The sequence below is a fragment of the Pogonomyrmex barbatus genome, unplaced genomic scaffold (genome assembly GCF_055798465.1).
Source record: "Pogonomyrmex barbatus isolate J1 unplaced genomic scaffold, ASM5579846v1 scaffold5, whole genome shotgun sequence".
Lineage (NCBI taxonomy): Eukaryota > Metazoa > Arthropoda > Insecta > Hymenoptera > Formicidae > Pogonomyrmex > Pogonomyrmex barbatus.
Genome location: NW_028297149.1, coordinates 11339356 through 11359247, shown reverse-complemented (window position 1 = coordinate 11359247; position 19892 = coordinate 11339356). Strand labels below are relative to the sequence as shown.

The following is a 19892-nucleotide window of genomic DNA, read 5'->3' as shown; positions in this document are numbered from 1 at the left end:
ATAATAGGACTCTTTAATTTACACGATACTCTTGTACAAAAAAAAAACAGTGTAACGTATTCCTATATATTGATATATATATATATATACTGATTGTTCTCTTCGATAGCATCTCGAGCGGCGTGTGTAACACGTTTAGAATTGCGAGATAAAACGCGATGCGGTCGAGAGGCCGCGAGGCAGGAATCAGACCGTGAAGCGAACGAACACCGATGGTGTTCGCATCTATCCGCAGATACCGTCGTCGTCGCAGGCCCAACAGAGCAGCCCCGACAAGGTAGCTATCTGATATGATCACCGAGACACCGATGGGCCGTCTGGAGGTTAAATCGTGCGTCGTCAACCGGGAACGATGCAACCGGCAAGCACGGAGATGTAGCTCGATGGCGTTAGGTCAAGGGTTCGCTGAATTTTCATGAGAGTCACGCCGGTACAGGGAATAAAAATGTCTCGCGTGTCGTGCCAAGTGCAAAATCTGCATCGTACGAGGAATAACAACTATATGCATGCGAATATAATGGGCGAACGTCGATCCAACGTTGTACTTACGAAAGTCGTAAATTGGAGTCTTTCAAACTTTTTCCTTACTCCACCTTGCGATAAACAAAACTTTTTTCCGCTTTAAAAGCGATAATCCTTTCGGAAGACTTGTCTAATTAATAAAGTCAAACTGTTAAATTTTATATTGGAACATTGTTTTTTTTTTTTCTGAACATTCATAAAACTTTTATAAATTTCTCCTTTAAAATTCACAGATTTAATAAACACTGCAAAGAATCATTATTTGCATTATAAAATGCAAAAAAATATTGATAAATGAATACTCTTGGAGAGAATTATATCATTATTTTGACGTTTTTTTTAAAATGCAAGAGAGATTGGATTCAGAATTTCTGACGAATTAATGTATTGTAATTTTGAAAGTCGGAGAAATCGGAAGCGATTAAAATTCTTTTCGAAACGAGTAGGACTAAAATTTATTAGCTTTATCGTAGTGACTGGTGAAACAAGAGAAACATATTCCGCAATAACGTGACAGTGAACATCGAATATATGACGCGGTGTCACGTTGACTTGAACGATGTGTTCTACGGACGATAAACTTATGCCGGTATTGCCACAGACGTAAAATGCGGGTCCATCGTGACGGTACGAGCGTAAGAATAAACCGAAAATAAGAGTCGCGGAGAATACAAATGTATTCTATTCCCAAGCAACTTGTATTGCAACGTCACGCTGCAATACAAGTTACGCCAGCAAAAATTTTATTTGAAAGAATTGAAAGTTACAAATTTCATCGCGAAATTAAGCGTTAAAAAATAACTTCTTGTGGTAAAAGGTGTGTTAAAAAAATGGACGTCGGTTATTAGAATTTGCGTCATTGGAATTAATTAAAATTTACGAGAATTCCGTGACGCCAATGGAAAAATACTTGGCGGTCAAGACAGTCGATTTGACCGTGCCGCTGTTAATTAAATTTCCACGAGGTGATGTTTCTCGTAAATTATAAAGTGCCGACAAGTCGCACGCAAGTACGACACGTATGTCCCAGCGATTTCACAATGTGACATTATTTTGTCCTCCACACGTAACGCGCCGGGGTCGTCTAGAGGTTGGCTGGAACGGGAGTATCGGGACATTTCCATTCGGTTATTCTCTCTTTCTCTTTCTCGCACTGGTACAAAATGCGGGTCCATGGTGTTGAGTCAAGGATACAAGAGTGATGCACAACTCCCAGCGTGATGTGTCTCACCTTGAACGACTGACGGAATTATGGTTGCGAGCCACGCGTCGGCGGGACGAGCACGTGGGAGTGCACCTCCGATCAACGGAGGAATCTCCCAAGATCCGTTTCGGGAAATAATTTTTGAAAAAAACGTTTCACTACGCACCTTCGAGGAACGTGAGGAACGTCGTCGGAAACACGCCGGTCACGATCGGGGGGCGATTTATTGCGCTGCGCCGACAATTATAAGAAATACGAGACGGAAATACCGGTATCAAGTTTCGCGAAGTGTATCTCTCAATTCTCGAGATAGCTGATTTTTTAGGAGACAACTGCAAGTTGACGGCGATAAGAATTATTAGACGATTGAGTCACATCGTCTATCTTGATTTTTCATAGATTAAAATAGAAACCTTGAGACGCTTGATAATGAACGGGACAATTTCAACGCACAAAAATTATGTATGTAAGAATCTACGGAGGGGAGAAAAACGCAATCTACGTTATCTCAAAATGTACTCGAGACGATTACCTCGAGTGTCATATCGATGCATGCTCGGCAAAGGATATTACGTGTACCTGGACCTGGATAAGCCCGTATTAACCGTCCGACACCGTTTGCGGTGGCGACGACCGCAAGACGTCCGTCCGCGCGTCGCCGACTGAAACGGATCGTCCGTTTTTTCCATGGCCATAACCGCACCGCGAAAATCATGAGTCAAAGATGAGGGCAAAAGGGTAAAGGAACCCGCGCGACCGCACGGGTCCGCAATGAAAAGGGCGAACGATGCTGGATCCTCGGGACTCGTGGGTTGAATTATGACCGTGGGAGCCTATAATCGTTAATTAAAGGCCCGTGTGTCCTTGGTTGACCCTCGAGTTAAACCGCGGCACGGCTTTCCGTGGAGAAAACGCAACGCGTGCGTTTCAAGCGGCGCGGTGTGGCGAAAAACGCACACGCGAGGCAAAGACTCCGCTTGACTCTGATCTCTCTCGCAAGCCGCAAGGAAATTTGCAATTCGCGTGATATTCGTGCCGGCGACAACGCGGAATTCCGAAAATGAGTTTCTCGAGCTCGTTCGTGAGATCGTTGTACTCCAAAGACGAACGAGCGAATAATCGAACAAGCGGTTATTCCGCGCTCGCGTGTCCTTCTCATCGATTCTCTCTAACGATCGCGCGATCGTTCATCATCGCGAATTAAAAGCGCAATTTGTAATCCGACGATACCGCGATATCGCGTATGGGATAAAACTGAACATCCTGTTCCAAACGGGTGGCTGAGTTCGTTGCGGTTGTACAAGCGCGCCCTCCGCCCGACCGAGATACGATCGTCTTAAGTGCCAGGAGATATACGACCTACGATTGGCATGCACGAAGCGTTGCCACTTACATGTACGCCGGTTTCCTCTCTACATCGTCCTCCTCTCTTCGCCGTCTCGTTCTTTCCTAGCCGCCGTCTTTCTTTGTCGAGTGGCTTCCCTCTTTTGCGAGGTCACGCGAACGCGAGAGCCGATCTAGAGCGATCGACAGATAAGCTCCTCTCGCAACTTATAAGTAAAAGTTTCAAACATTCCAAATGATAGAAACGAAGAAACTCAAAGATAACCGACGCTAAATCGTCGCTAAAAAGATTTACTTTCAAGTCGGATACGATAAATCGTTTTGTGAGTGAGTTCACAAGTTTTAATATTAGTATAATTTATTTAAAAGATTATAAATCTTTGATATCAGAGATTCTAAATTAAGTACTTGAAGAAAAATCTAGTTACAGATGTATATCATTATTTTAAGACAAAACCTCTATTAAAATTTAACGATCGCACACAAATTTTCGCTCGCTTCGAAAACTTTGTTTCGATCGAAATTCGAAAGACAAAAATACTCGACCTACGCCACTGGCGTTGCACCGTGTTCGAAGCCACCATGCGGTTACTGAACTCTCCACGTTGAAATTAACGTCGCACCTGGCCGAATTAAATTAACGCCGGGTGATAAAAGGAAGCGAGAGGACGATCAAAGGAAGTGGCGCGAGAAGAGACTGAGAAGAAAGAGAGGAGAAAAAGGAAAAGGGGCAAAGTTGTCTACAACAGACCGGTCGAGCTATGCATCTTTAAAACTACAAAGATGCGTTATTTTAATCCGACTTTATGTAGCAGAGTTTATTCAACTCGAGCTGGTTAAGCTGAGGTTCGTATATCCTCTGACTTTTCACTCAGACATTTCTGTCACTTTACCGAATTTAGCAAGGTTTATAATTAAATGAAGAATTTGTATTTGGCTCCGCTGACATCACGTGTCAGCAGAATCATTAACGAACCGATCGCAGTCAATAAATTGTATACGTCAGTGTTGTTTAAATGTGTTTTAGTGAGAATTAACCACCATTTACAGCGAACTATGATACAATCATTAATTTCAAAGAGAAACAAGTCATGACATTACTCCGTAATGTCCGTTTTAGATATACTTCACATTTAAAGTGGTCTTACAAATTACGGGCTTGGCTCGTTCTTGCTCCAAGACCCTCTTTGTCTAATCACTTATGTAAAGCTGGATTATTATTCGCGTGTTCCGGAACACCCTTCGCTCCGGATCACCCCCTCCTTCCCCCGCGTTACGCACGAGGCACGCACGCGGGCGATGAACTCGCCGCGAAAATTAACGTCGCACCTGACCGAATTAAATTAACGCCATGCGATAAAAGAAGGTATAGGCGGAAAGAGAGAGAGAGAGAGAAAAAGGATAGGGAAGGCAGAGGAGAGGAGGTGGGATGCTGAAGGGGGAAACGGTGGCGCCGTATCGACGATACCACGGTCGATTCGTCGGTGTCGTATAGCCCTTACGCAGGCCGACCGGGGTTTGGGGTGGGCTTTATACCGACGTTAACGCCGGCATCGTTTACCCGGGGGTCTCATGGCGGCGACTCACGAAACAAGGGAGAAACGTCGCATAATGTGACTAACGTAATTAAGGTATAGCGACAAGGCCTATCCGCCCACGCCCTACCGACTTCCTTCGTCGCGTTCGTGCGCGTTCCCCGCCACTCGAGGGTTATAAACGAGAACTTGAAAGTCACTCACCCACCGCGGGCATTGATTTCGTCGGAACTCCGAGCGCGAGATAAAGCAGTCGTGACAGTCACGCTCCCTTTGCGCCGTTATAAGTATCTCCAGCGATAATTATTACAGCCACCGTAATCGCTTCAACGGGAATAAACTTTGCTTTCAAAAACGCGTGGCTATTCTGCCGGCCTCTCGAAGTTTGTTTTAGCATCAAATAAATCGTCGTCGTTCAAAGCAATGTGTATTATTATTATTCCAAATTTGTAAATTTATTTTTGATACATCTATCTATATATCACGAAGATCAATTTAAATGTATCTATAAATTCTTATTCTCGTATTTCTCCCAATCTCCCATTTTAAAACAGCCAGTCCATTTAGCGTCAAGGAGATAAATTAAAATATCAATAATATAAATTCTTGTTTCTCGTCAATAATGTAAATTCTTGTTTCTCTGATGTTAATTCTCCTAATTTTCAATGCCACGACTTTTCGGCTGTATAATAGTACCTCTCTTCTCCGTGTAGCTTATATTCGAAAGGTAAGGCCAGGCCTTGAACTAAATTTCCTCCGATACGCGATGGTGGATATCGGTTTTAAAACTATCGCCACGGTCAGGTTTGAAAATCCGGTCGGAGATTACCGGTTGAACCACTTTGGCTACATCGATTCATCGATCCGATATCCCGCCGTCGAGAAAAAGCCTCGCGAAAGTGATTCCGGGCACGCGTCCGTTCAACGTCGCCAATTAATTCCTGCCGGTCCGCTTGGCCCACAGGCGGGACTAGCGCGATTTTTGTTTGTTGCCCGTGTTTTAGCCGGCTGATGCGTGTTCGCCGAGCAGGTGCGCGATTTCCGCACAAACTATAACGAATCGCAAGATGTACGACGTCGGAATGACTCTGTATCTTTGTAGCACAAAGAATGATATTAAGACATTTGTAATTCTTAGAAGAAATGCAATCAACTCGGAGCTAGCTAAATTATGATGAGCTATGATTTATATCTCCACAGAATTCACAACACACCTTAAACGAATCATCATTTTTTTTTTTTTTATCAACTTGTATAACAAACAAAAAAATAAAAATCTCTCCAAGATTTTTCAAACTTTCATAATTATTATAATAAATAATTCATAATTTCTAAATATTCATGTATAACATCGATAATTAAATTACGATGTTATTGCTATGAATTATTCTTCTGTTGTTTTAATTACTTGTAGCCGCGCTAATTAATTTCTCATGTATTTTTCTCGATAAAAGGAACTTCTCGGTCGGGTTAGACTTTAATTTACGATCCTTGCGCGCGCGCGGCTAGATGAGAACGGTGTAACAGGTCCTATCATTTTATCGCGGTATTTACGTTCTATTATTCTCGATGTTAGCTCGTATATCGTCGGTCCGTTAAATTCCAAGACCGAAGAGGGCAAGAACGGCGAGAGAGGAAAGCGCGGCGGTGAGACGTATACCAGGGACATCGTAGTAGAGGTACCCTCACGACCAAGTAATGGGCCATTTATTTTCACTCGTTGACCCTCGCCGAGACTAATGTGTCTCAGCAAGCTTTTTCGCATCCCTTGGCGGTGCGCCTTCACGTTCCGCCACTCAAGTGGTTTTTACAAGACGCTCCGTACCGAACCAAGCCGTCCTCAGGATTACAAAGCACCGAAACAAAAGCGCACGAGAGCCTTGCTTGTGTAGCCCAAAATAAAATAGGGGCTTTATCATCGTTGTGGCAAAAGCCAATTACACCCGGAATAGACACCCGGGCGACGAGGGATAAAGGCGCCAGCGACACGAGAGCGGATTCGTTGAAATCTATTTCACGTCGTTAATTCACGGCGGTGACAACGACGTGAGTGTTGCTGGCGCATGTGAATCCTTTCACGGATTCTCTTTATAGCAGACCCCTTTCGTCGCGCGCAAATATATTTATGAAATGTAAAACGAATTCCGCGAGATATTCTCCTTCTTTTTCGACGTTCGTTTGGGGATCGCTAAAAAAATAACGTCGGTCTGACGAGTTCGTGAACGCATTGTGTCCCGATTCACATCGACAAACATCGCGAGGCATCGTCAAGAATTCTATCAGGTTTCCCTTACGACAAACGTTTATACGAAGGCTCCAACGCGATTTGCAGAAACCTTTACCATCGCGGACAGACACCGAGCGGAGGTTGAACCTTAGCTTAGGGGATGACAGCAGAGACCGGGGAAAACTCTGAGGGAATTGAACGCTAGAAAGACTCTCCTACGATGTCTCAGAAACAGTGGTTTTCAATCTCCTTGCGCCAAAATGAAACGTCTCATATCAGGCACTTTTATCATTGATTTTAAGATAAAATAAATTTCAAGAAATACCAACATCAAAAAATACTCTAGAATCAGTTGAAAAATTAGAAAACATCAAATTTCCCACAATGCTTGTTTTTTTTTTTTTTTTTTTTTTAAATCAATATTTAGAAGCCAATATATTGTTTCTATGATAAAATTTAAGAAACTTATTCCAAAATATTTTACGTTTTTTTTATACACATCCCACTTTTTCAAATACAAGAGTATCTGCGCGGAATAAGTAAAGTAAAAGCGAGAGTAAAATGGGAAAAATGTATTACGAGAACGTTTAGCCTTTCCATTTTTTAATTTACAACGTGATATAGGTAGGATCAAACGTATTATTATTTCCGAAAAATTCCGAATGAGTACCACTGCGCGATGGACAAGAGGGTGAAATCGGCGAGTCGAGAGGAGGAAGAAAGAGAGCAGGTGACGGGCGTACCGACGTGAGATGAGGCGAAACGAGGCGAGAGGGGTCGCCACGGTGATTTCCCGCTTAGAAAAGCCGTGCGCGTGGTTCGTCGTTCGGCTGGAAGCTGGCCAAATGCACTTAGCCTTCTATCAGGAGCCCTCTTATAAACGCCCGCCTGCCCCCGCCCCCTCCCCCTCCCCCCCGCCCGCCACCGACACCGTCGTCATCCGGTGCTAGATAATCCTCGTATTTACCACCGCAGATAACGGTCGGCGTATCTCTACGGCATCCCCACGACGACGAGCAGGCCGGCGCGAGCGCGACCTCTTCTCCTCGCACGTAAACACAAAAAGAGGAAAGCTTTCGTAAAAGCTTTCGCGACCGTCGAAAGACTCGCCTTCCCTTGCCCTCTCGACAAAGAATCGCCGACAAAAGACTAGCGCAAACACGAGGGACGCTCGCTGAGTCGCGAAGGAAATCAGGATAAAAGCGCCTCCCTTAAAAAGAACGGCACGCGGAACGGCGTATTAAGTATTTTTCCTGCTTTGCTTAAAGTAAAAATCAAGGGAGAGAGAGAGAGACTTTGCGTGCAAGAAAAATTTAGGCAGATAAAGGGATGTCAGCGCGTCCCGATTACAATCGCGTCGCAAAAATGCAATGTCACGTGACTCGAAATTAAATTGAAGCAAAAAAATGACTTGGATTGAGAAATATTTTACAAAATTCTATAGTGATCAATTTTTTAAATTGAATTATTCAAAATTAGTTTTCCAAAGATTTTCAATTTGTTTTTCGTTTTTCTCGCAGAATTAATTCAAAATCAAAATTTTTGTCAACTCGGAATTTTCAATAAATATAAAAAAATAGAGTATTCTCGAACACTCTATTTCAAGACTTGCCCAAAAGAAAACGCAAGTTAAGACGTCTAGTCCAGTCTAGTCTAGGGTGAGAAAACGAAGATGAAGAAACTGTCTTTAGAAAACAATCGGAGAAGACAATCTCACGACGACACGCCGTAACTAGTACAAAGCGTTATATTTCCACTGACGTTTATTTGGCCGATTTAGATGTTTACCAAACGGGTGGTGTCGCGTGCAGCCAGGACGGATAAATATTTTTGGTGCTCCGACGATGATTTGTTTTCCAGCGCGAGAGGCAAACCAACGACGTGCCAACATGCTTCTGGAAAAACGAAGTCTCCCCGCGCGTAGAATCGCGCTAGACTACAACGATTGCCAATGATTCTCTTTCTCCGAGTAGGTAAACAACGATATAATGGAAAACGACACAACAGAAATGATACTCTCATGAAAATCGGTTGGGAAACACAGTTCGACAGAATTGAGTATCTCTTTTATTTCTCCGCGAAAATATTCGTTTAGATAATCGATACACGATTTCCTAAAAATACACGCATCGTAAAATAATTCTCTCGAATGTATCGCTACGAGGAAAACGAAGGAAAAAAAAATCACTTTTCTTTTTTATAAATGCCATTCGCAATTCCACGCGCTGGGATCCACGCGAATAACGAATGACAACGACGGACGAGAGTTTTTCCGTCCCTCGGCTGTATGCACATTTTATCTTAATTCTCGCCGACTCCAATTTAAGCGAAATCACCCTTTTTTACAGTCGATCTGTTTAACGACGGGCACGGCGATGGGGCACGAGCCTGGGAAGAGACACCGTTACGGATATTACCGTAAGAGTCGGGGTCCGAGAGTAAAAAGCTTGCTCTTCCGCGCGAGAAGAAGCGGCAAGAGGGAAAGAGCGGCAAGTAGAAACGCGACGCTAATAATCTTCCTACCTCCGCTTTTTAGCCTCCCATCCGGGTCATCCACCTCCCGACGTCTTCCGCTGCGTCCCATCTGCTTATTTTCCGGCAACTGTAATTCGGTTTGACGCTCGCGAAAAAAAAAAAAAAAAAAAAACTCAGCGCTGAAGAAGAGCGCGTACGGGGGATTAAAACGTGCCGAAGTGTCATTCAGAAAACGAGAGAAAATCTGCGACTCTCTATCAGACGAGTTCTTTCTTGCTTAACGTCATCCGATTTTCATCCGAATGATCTTGCGCAGTCGAGGAAATCGATGCGTCGAAAAACCAAACGCGTAGAAAACCAACGATTCATCTTGTAAAAATTGGAACTCCGGAATGCGACTATGTTCTTTTCTTTTTAAAATCAGGAAGATCAAGATGTAACTTTATTTCACGATGATGTAATCTCTTCGTCGATTCTCTCACAGAGCGTACCAGACGACGACTTTGCTCGTTTGCCTTTTACGATTACCTACTTTTTTTAATGCCGCTAGGAGCCGCGACGCTTGACCACGCATCAATCTCAAATTACTTACGCTACAGTTCGGACAGGGTGAGGTGAAAAAACTACCTTTAGGTTGAAACGTGGGAAAGTACGATTACCAGCAGAAACCGTCGCGCAGTAAACGCGCGATACAAGAAGATACGCATGCTAATACGAGACGGGGAAGGTACGACGTAGAATTAATATAGCTGATAGGACGATGACGTGTGCGCGAATTTTCAACGGATGGAACAAAGCGTATGCGTGGCCCGACTTCATCCATTATTAATATCGACGTCACTGTACACGTGCAAAGATACATACGTGATCGAAGTAAGAATAGCGCGCGATCGCGCTAAGCAGCCGGCGACGGGGGTATCGTCGGGGAGAAAAATGCGGCGAACGTACCTGTAACAAAAGAAAAGTCAACGATAAAATGGTCCGCTTGTACGCGTGGCGCGTTTCCCTTCCTTTGCCCCTCTCTCTCAACTTTCTTTCTCGCGGCAGTAATTGCAAATGCGCATCGTGACCATTTGCATATAAATAAGATAAAATCCGAGATAAAACAGTCGCACGTTTCAGGAATGTTATAACGATGATAATAACAATAATGCAAATAAACGATAACTCGGAAATAAATATCAAGATTTTTCTCTTTTTAATCTTTCCTTACTTCTCCTTTCAGACTTTTCGGTTAAACGTTCCTCCTTATCCTTATTTCGGTCGAGACCATTACGGAACTTCATCCGTGTGCCATGAAAGCGCACGCGATGCGGAGAGATTAACGAGATCTAATGCTAAATACGATAGCAACTATGTAAAGCGATCAAACTCTAACAGCTTTTCATTAGTCTCATTCACATCTCCACCCACTATTAGGAGGGCAAAGATCCTGATCGGTGTAGTTGAGAGGTATCAACGTTTTCTCACGTTCGGCAAATGTGTCTCCTCTCTCGAAAGCCGAGGGGAAGCCGAAGGGAAGCCGATAGGAGGAAGCTTCCCCCGGAGAAAAAGAAGGCGCGAACAAGCGTCTCGATGTATCTCGGCACCCCCTTCTTTGCGCTTCTCCATCCAAGTTTCAGCAGGTTTGCCCTACCTATGGCAAAGTGGAAAATCTCTTTTGTAAGCCCGCGCGCGTTTCCGCTTTCTCTCGCTCGCTTATTTTAATATTTGAGCAGGCGAGTGAGCTTCCCCGCGGAAAAAGCGTTGAAAGCACCGCTAAAAGGGACTTTGAACGCGCTTGCAACCCGGCTGCTGTTGGAGCTCCGCGTGTCTGGGTGAGCCATGTGCGGCATGAACGACCATGACATCGCCGCATGTAATTCCGAATTCATGGAAATGAGGTCGTGGATCGCGCCGGAAAGCCGGGGAGCCACCCTCCGTCGCCGCCACCCCCACCCCTCCCTCCCCCTCTCATCGCGGTCCGTGAGGATCGAGTTCTGTCTACGTCGGTATTTCCGAACGAGTGTGTCGAAAGGACGTGCGTTTGTCGTGCACGGCGGAGAATCGATTCTAACACGACAGGTAAAATGTCACGGCTTTTCGGCGATATTGGTTTTCCGATCGTGCGCGGCGTTTCCATCGGACTGTAAAAAGTGACTGAGCGTGTAATGAGCCCCGACCCAGCCGAGCGTATTGCCCCGATAAATGTATCCCCTAAAATTTTCAACGTGGGAGAATAGCGGGAAACGCCACGTTCGGTCTATTACGTAGAAACGAAGGTGGTACATGAAAATGTGAGAGGAGAGAATTGCGAAAAAAGCAGCTGCATTTCCCCCCCTCCCGAGAAAAGAATATTTGAGTCTCTAGGAAAAAAATGTAATTTTCAGAAAACTGTCCGACATTAGGAGTGCGGAAAAAGGGACGTTCAATAATGCAGATCGGGGGAGGAGGGGGGGAGGGGGTGCAAAAAATAAACACGAAGTGTTTCGAAATATTTATTCATTTATTTATTCCCATTTATAAATCCATTGTATAGAAAGCACCCCGTTGTTTACGTTGCCGCAGTATTGGATAATCCCAGGGGGAACAAGTGATAGCCGAAGCGGAAAAAAAATGATAACCAAGGCGAGCGAGCTATCGAAAAACGTGCGATTCTCTCTCCGTACGCGCTGACACAATTTGCACAAACGCGCGTCGCGTTATCATTCCATATTTTCTTCATTTTATTATTCCCCATCGCATTTGCATATACATATTTATGCTGGCGTGCCGATAGCGCGAGTACAAGCGGGCGCCTTCAACGCGAGCATAAAACAGCGTGTAACTCCGTCGAATAATTCCATTAAATTACGGGTCGGGAGCAGTTGGCTGGTTGGTTGGTTGGTTGGTTGGTTGGTTGGTTGGTTAGTTGGTTGGTTTTGGTTGGTTGGTTGGCGTCGGGGGTTCGCGCAATAACGTTTATACATCGTCTGGAAGGTCTCAAGGACTGTAAAGTTACAGGGGCAACGTCGTGACTTGGTCCGCTTTCTTCCCGCGGATTCGCGACCGCGGCGCGGAAACACCGGATCCCAAATACAAGATGCTAATTGCTAAACCGGGAGATGTATACCAGATTCAGCCCGGCTTATCCTCCTTGTCCCGGTGTACGGAGAGGCGCCGTTTCCGGGAGCCACCCTTCCCTACTCCACCGCGTTCTCTTTCCCTCGCCCTCTCCGGCCCTCATTCGCAATTCCCCCTTTGCGAAACCGCTGAATATTCAAACTTCGTCGTCCTCGGGAAGAGCGATAAACGCGAACTCGACCGACCGCGGCCGCACATCTCCTTTCCCCCTTTTCCGCGGAAAATAAGAGGACGCCAACCTCTCGTTCGTCGCCCCGGATGCCACGGAAGTTTCGCGTCATTGGCCCGATTCGCTCCTCGAACCAGCCAATGTCAAGTGCTCGAGATCGATGAGCGTCGCGATTTAATCCACTCGGATAATCCGCGCATGATTTACCTTGCACGTTGCACGTCGGCTTACCGCCTGATAGCACATGCTTCCGACTGAAAATTCGCTTTATCCGACCGACGTAACAATAGACGGCATTACGATAATTGGCTGACGTTTAATGGAACCGTTCGATTGTATTTTTAGTTAATAATAATCGCCACAGTATCCGCAACGACATGGTAACTGCGATGCCGCGCGCGTACATAATTAGGATTGTTGTAATAATATGCCGAGATAACAACGTGATAATAATACTAATAATAATAAAAATAATAGCGACAGCACGCAAATGCAACAAAAAAGATACATATAAGCAGACTAAAAAAAAAAAACCGATGTTTGAAGAAGTTTATTTCGTTCCACTCACAGAGAGATATATTAAAATCAAATTATGCGCCATTGTAATGCAATCTTCCTTTTCCGTTTAATTAAACGGGTATCCTACCTCAGATCTCTTGTTTTCTTTAACGCTGTACCTTTTGCAAATATATAAGGCTGTTCATTCCGCGCTTCGATCCATCCCGCAATATTTTGCGACGTAACGAACGACACGAGCAAAAATGGTCGCAGCATACCTAATGGTCGGCGGGTCTTCGGGCATCGTGCGTTTTATTGTCGGACATTTTTCGGTGTTGGGCACCCGCGTGGCCTTGCGAGTCGCAAAACAACGTTGGCCGATCGTAAGAAAACCGCGGCGGGTTATATTCTCAGCGCGAGAAACACGCATCTCGTTAAGTGAGAACAAGCGCCGCAAAAGGGTACGTACGATTCTTCTTACGGCCTTCAGGAATGAAACCCTAAGAACTTAAGAAAGGATTCGCGGACCTCGCGTTGTAAGAAGATAATTTCTTGCCGGCTACGCGCCAGCGCGAGGAGAGAGATCCGCGCTGTAATTTCCACCGTAACAGAGTCATTACTCGTCGTGGAAAATGAACTTCGTCATTGAAGCGCGATAAAAATATCACACGTGAAAAAAATTTGCGGACGTTTATTCGCGGTACTATAAACCTCATATATCGAATCTCGATGGTCCAATTATGTTTTTTTCACCTCGCGTAAAAACCATCGAGGCGAGTGATGATGATGATGATGATATTTCTCGTTTTATTAATTAATTTATAAAAATATTAATTCTTCCTATTGAAAAGTCTCGAACGAAGCCAAAGATCGTTGGACGTCGGATTCTAACAATTACTACCGCGATTCGTTCGATTAACGCGTTTCAACCATCGCGCGCGGAGGATGGTTAACGTTCGTCCAGCGGGATAAAATTTTCCGACGATTTTGCACGTGCGTGCGAGGCTATCGTGCGTTCGTGCGCGTAATCGTATTTGATCGTGTCCCGTCGTCGATCTAACAAATTATCGCTAATAGCTGGTATGAAGCGCACGAGGGTTCTCAACCCGCGGCTGACACGTGGGCGTTGCGTAGGCGTCGCATTATGCAAGCAAATTATTCGATAGAAACTACGGCTCCTGGTGATACAAGACGACGTCGACGTCATTTAGGATCAGATAAATGACGCGGCGAATTTAATGTCCGCCCCCGTTCGAGGGCCGCGTTTACGTCAGAAAAATTTATCGATCCAAACGCCTCGAATACGCCATTAACGCGTATAGGCGTTTCGAGAGAAAATTCGCGTACTCATTACGAGCTACTTTCACGTAATGACGTTTCCCACAAGCCGCCTCACAGACGGGACGAGACGAACACATTGAATTGAAATTGTCTGTGTTTCATGAGAAACGTTTTGAGAAAAAAATATTTTACATAATAATCTCTTGATATATATAATGAGTCATGATAATGTAGTTAACAATTCTTTCGTAATTACCTTCAATCGTGATAATGACATAATTGTATATCCAAGTTAAATCGTCGATCGAAAACATGATTCATCGTATTAAATATGGATTTTACTTTTGTATTCCTCTCTCGGACGGATTGCGTAAGCTGCTATTTATCCATTTTCAAGCCGAGACGATTCTACACACCGCATCGCACATATTATCCTCCGAGGATTGACAATTAAAAAATTTTATAATCGGCACCGTCGATCGGTGGCGACGCAGTCTCCGAGAGATTTCTATGGCGTCGTTGATCGGGTATGACGTTACACGATTGAAACCGCTAATCTGGATGAAAATTACTTCCGAGACCGCAGATGGAGTAGCGCGCGAGCGCGGAAGCGGTGCGAGCGGGACTGTCAACGGCAGAGACCGACCGGTCTCACGAGCGAGGAGAGATTAGTCGCAAACGCGTTTGTAATGCCGTGTAAATCCCCGCGATTCGTCGTAAGTCCATTAACAGCGCCGGTGGAACACGACCGCCAGCGATGCACCGGCCGAAATACCATTATCAGCGCGGTAAACAAGTTTCTCAACGGCATGCTCCTCTCTATCGCTCGCTCGTCCCCCTCCCCCTATCTTTCTCTTTCTCTCTTGCAACAAAATCGAGTTGTCCAACAGATTTCCAGGTATTGCTTCCTGGCCACGTTCCAAGTCCATGCCGCATCCTATCCCCGAGTCCTAAACGAGAGGAGGATGCCGAGCGATTTTCATCGATCGATCGCGCGAAAGAACAAATGTGTGTGTGTGTGTGTGTGTGTGTGTGTGTGCGTGTGCGCGCGCGCGCGATGTGTACGCTTTCTCGATCGATTACAATTTTTCTGCGCCGGTCTCGAATGCCCGCGGATCGACGACTTTTCTCGCCTGTGTGCCCCTTCTCGAGATTCGATCAGGGATTCATTAATTTTTTGCCGAATCGGACCTTGGACGAGGATCGTTTCGTTTACGCTCCGCGCGCGAAAGAATAATAGCGACAGAAAAGAATAAAAGCGGCGTCGGCGCGCGAGAGATGGAAAACAACACGGTGAGAGATTTAAGAGATATTAAAAAATATCGGGGGAGCAAATATTTGCAGCGATGTGTCTCCTTGGCCTCGTTCCAAATAAACGTGGAATATGAACGCGCTCTTTTCGAGATAATAACTTCCTCTCACGGCCGCACTGCAGTCAAGATAATTTCACTTTGCGCTACATACATCCTTTAACGGGCAACGTGATTCAATCATTTCTAAAGACTTCGCCAACATTTTTGCTGTTTTCCCGGCCGTTCGCATACGATCGCTTATCAAAAGCAATTTTCCATTCCGTAGTAACGAGATTGAAATTAAAAACATTTTATTCTCGCAGATTGGCCAACCGTTCTATATCGGAAAAGTTATAAAACGAAACTCCTATTCTCCGCCGCGTATACGAAATAAAAATAAAGCGTGTAGCCGGAGGTAAAATAGTAAACCGTTGAGCACAAGAATCTTCAATATCGCGAAAATAAAAAATTTCGACTTCCGTGAAATCGAGTTGTTCCATGGATTTTCAGTTATCGTGTTCCCTGATACGATTCCAAATTTTCTCGCCGTGATATTTTCAACTCCTTACAACGAGGCGATTATTATCTCCATCTGCCCCGGAGCTAATGCACGCGTATCTATAAAGACTGCAACGCTGAAATTACGACACGTTCTCGATCGCGTGGAAAAAAACCTTTCGGGCTGGCCCGTTTCGAAAGCGGCGGCGGCGGCGGCGGCGGCGGCGGCGGCGGCGGCGGTCCGGCGCGGAAATTCCAGGAATGCTCTCGCACATACGACTCGAGTGATTAAATTACTATTTTAATGAGTCACGTTAAAAAATTTACATTTTCGCGCTGCGAAAGAGCGAGCCTAAATTGCTCTCGGCGCGCGCGGGAGATAAAAATAGTCTCGCTAATTGCATTTAGCGAGCGGAAGGCGCAGCCGACGTGCCGCGCCGCACGGAACACACACATCCGACAGGCCGGCCGCGATTTTCCTGCATTATGGCAAATACGAAATAGCAAATTGCGGCGTAATTGCGTGCGTTATTAAACGGCGACTTGCGCGGCGGCGGCGGCGGCAGCGGCGGCGGCAACGACGGAGGTAGCGACGGGGCTCGTTTAAAGTTTCTCTTTCGTTCCCCGTGCAACGATGACGTCGACCGGAGGAACCACCGCATCGCGTTGTCTCCGCCTCGAGGTGTACACACGCTTCGCCCAGAACGACGCAATTACGCGGCTAATGAAGGAACTTTCTCCGAGAAGGTTATCTTCCACGTCGAGCCACGGCCGCGCAACGCGAAGACGATGACGACGGCACGGCCAATGACAAGAGTCGACCTAACTTCTTGCCGCCTTATCGGAACGAGGCATCGCCGCCCGTACTGCCAACCCTCCACTTTTACGATCACCACCGCCAATCACCCTTTCCTTGGCTGTCATCAACCCTCCGGGTCGAGAAACGACCGGTTTTATCAAGTATAAAAATCAATTTTGCTTCGTCTTAGTATTAGCACTTATTTAGAATCGCGCTTATCTCGCAGAACATAGTTAATATAAATTATGCACCCTAAAAATTTATTTTACGTATATTACCACAGCGAGCTTTATAAATGTTTATGTTAAATGAAGTTGACGTTGAGATCGGACACCGCGATTGTTAATTTAGGCGAGCTTTCGATTTCGCAGGTTGAATGGGAACCACTGCTCGGAACTGGCGGACTTAAATGGATATGAGAGCGACAGTACAGAATGAGACTGACCTTGTGAGTGAGGAGCCAACCTGAATTTAATCCTTCGGGGTCCCGCGTTGCCCCGAGATTACACCGGACAGACAAATAACAGTAATAAAAACGCGATGCAGTAGCCTTCGCGTTTTCTGACGTGCACACATGGCCTGTATATGTATGTTAATCCGCGGAATAGCAATTAAGCCTCTTGCATCGGATTTTCCATTCAGACGTCCTTATGAGATATTACCGTTCGCTTATGTTAATTCGTCGTTTCATTCTTTTTTTTTTTTCTTTTTATCGCAAAACAACGTCGTGATGTCGTAATGCGTAACAGACGTAGCACGTAATAAATGTAATGCCGGTAAACGAGAACTGTCACACTTCACTTTTATGAGAGAAAGAAGGAGATCTCCCTCCTCTCCCCCCCCCCTCCCCGTCTTTTATCTCCTCGCCTGTACGTTTATAATATTAATGTTATCATCAAAAATTAATATTTTAATATCCGTAATATTACGAAAATAGTTGATGAGAAATGGTCAGTGGGATATTCGAATAGATTCACGATTCTGGAAACTCCTCGTGCTGCTTGTCGTGTAACGAGACACGTTTAACATACTCCATTTAGTGGCAATCTCGGCTGATTGTGAGTTAAGAAATCGAGTGAGCTCTCGGCTAATTAATACAAACGAGCGCCTTGGCTCATGAAGATAGGCATCGCGGGCCATTACATCCCATTTTTGTCCGAGACCGAGCACAGCCGCCGTTTCCACCACGTGCACTTATTCCCGTCCCGCTCGTAAAACGAACGGCCGCAGGAATGACGTAACGATTTCCATTTTCTTTAACGCGTGTAGTTTTGATTTCATTTGAGAGTACGCACGTACACGCATGCGTTAAAATATGGTAGTACGGGCGATTACAGTACATTAAAATAACGAGATTCTGATGCTAATTTTACTGTCGATATTGCGACACGCGGTGTACGCGTGTTACGAAACTAGTTCCAATTACAATATCAACGTCAAATAGAAGAAACAAGGGACGCTACGCGAATAGGAATTACGAGGAAGAAAAAAAGTAGAAAGATATTTCCGAGAAGTGTAAAGGAGAAATCGATCTCGATATTCGCAGATTACACAGATTTATGTTATTAGATTTATGCCTTTCGTGCGAGGTATAAAATAATATCGCTCATTTTACGAGCACATTTTGCGAGCTGTTATCGAGATTATCCCGCATTTAATGGACGGCGATCTCGGCCGCCGATAGCAGAAACGCGAAAAACATTTGGCAATCTTATCGCTACAAATTTCAGCGTTCCGATTATCGTGTAAAAAAAGAAATTCTAATATTCGTGGTGATAAATAGACTAAAAGCGTGTGACAGCCAGCGATATGCGAAACCGGCGCGACGCAGACTTAGCCGTGAATATTTAATTAATTAAACGCAGAGTAAAGTGAAAAAAATTTACATACGGTTGACAAGCGTCCCACGCGTGAAATATTCTCGAGACATATTTCGTATCGCTCCTTTAGAATTTTAATTATTCTAATTCCATTCTCCGGCTGAGCACAGTGCCGTATCTACAAACAACAGCTCTCCGCGTCATTATCGAATATTAATCTCCAACCGCCGATAATAATTGCGAAATGAAACGACTGAAAATCGCGGGGTGCCCAATCATAAATTATTAAAATGAGATCGCGATCGCGCGCCGCGTACCTCAGTCCCGATAACTCCGGACAACAAATAAATATGTGTAAATATAAAAAAAAGAGGGGGGGGGGTTGTTTAATCGCCGCCAGCCAGCGTTTCACGTCAAATGTCGTAACGGATTTCAATTGCGAAAAACCGCCGCGCGCGTTCGCCATGGAACAATTTAAATTCTTTACATAGCGGACACAAAGATCCACGTGTGCTCTATAATTTATTCCGCGTGTTAACCCCCTTTTTTTATTCCCGCAAACCGGGCAAACGTGCAGCTTTAATAACTAGGTATACGCGGTGTCTAAACGAGAGGCCACTTTCGAAATATTCAAATCAGGCTTCGTGGAAGCGACACACACACACGCCGGCCGACGTATAAATAATTATAGCAATGACGAATAATTTATACGTAATCGCACGTTCGTTCGCCCCTTCGACATTGGTATGATAATCTGACGTTATCCGGATCAATCGACAGCTTTCTCGGTCTACCACTGAAAAAAAAAAAAAAAAAAAAAAAAAAAAAGAAATCTACGATCATGCGGGGAAGCTCACCGTAATTATCGATTAAAGTCAATCAAGTCGCGATACAATTAAAAGATTAAGAATGTATACATAGACGGAAATTATAATCACTTTATTCAGCTCGCGGCAAATTACCGACTGTGTCGATAGGTAGATTAAATCGCCGTCGCAAATAATTCAGAAGCATGTTTTGCATTAATCGGCCTTCTTGTTGATTCGGTAAATAAATTATTTTGATATTAAATCCCTCGACATCCCTTTGACATGCGAGAAAACGAATAATTATTAAAGATAATAAG

General features: G+C 44.8%; 1 protein-coding gene across 6 annotated transcripts in view; it reads right to left on the bottom strand.

Annotated features, from left to right (window-relative positions):
* The window catches only part of LOC105431558 (uncharacterized), a 206345-nt gene that overhangs the window by 109983 nt on the left and 76470 nt on the right, over positions 1-19892 (bottom strand). For 4 of the 6 annotated variants that reach the window (XM_089081944.1, XM_089081949.1, XM_089081946.1 and 1 more), the window contains exon 2: positions 10172-10255. The exons of the other annotated variants lie outside the window; for them this stretch is intronic. In XM_089081944.1, the coding sequence (XP_088938070.1) occupies positions 10172-10255 (84 nt within the window). The remainder of the gene's footprint in view (positions 1-10171; positions 10256-19892) is intronic. 6 annotated transcript variants of the gene reach the window in all.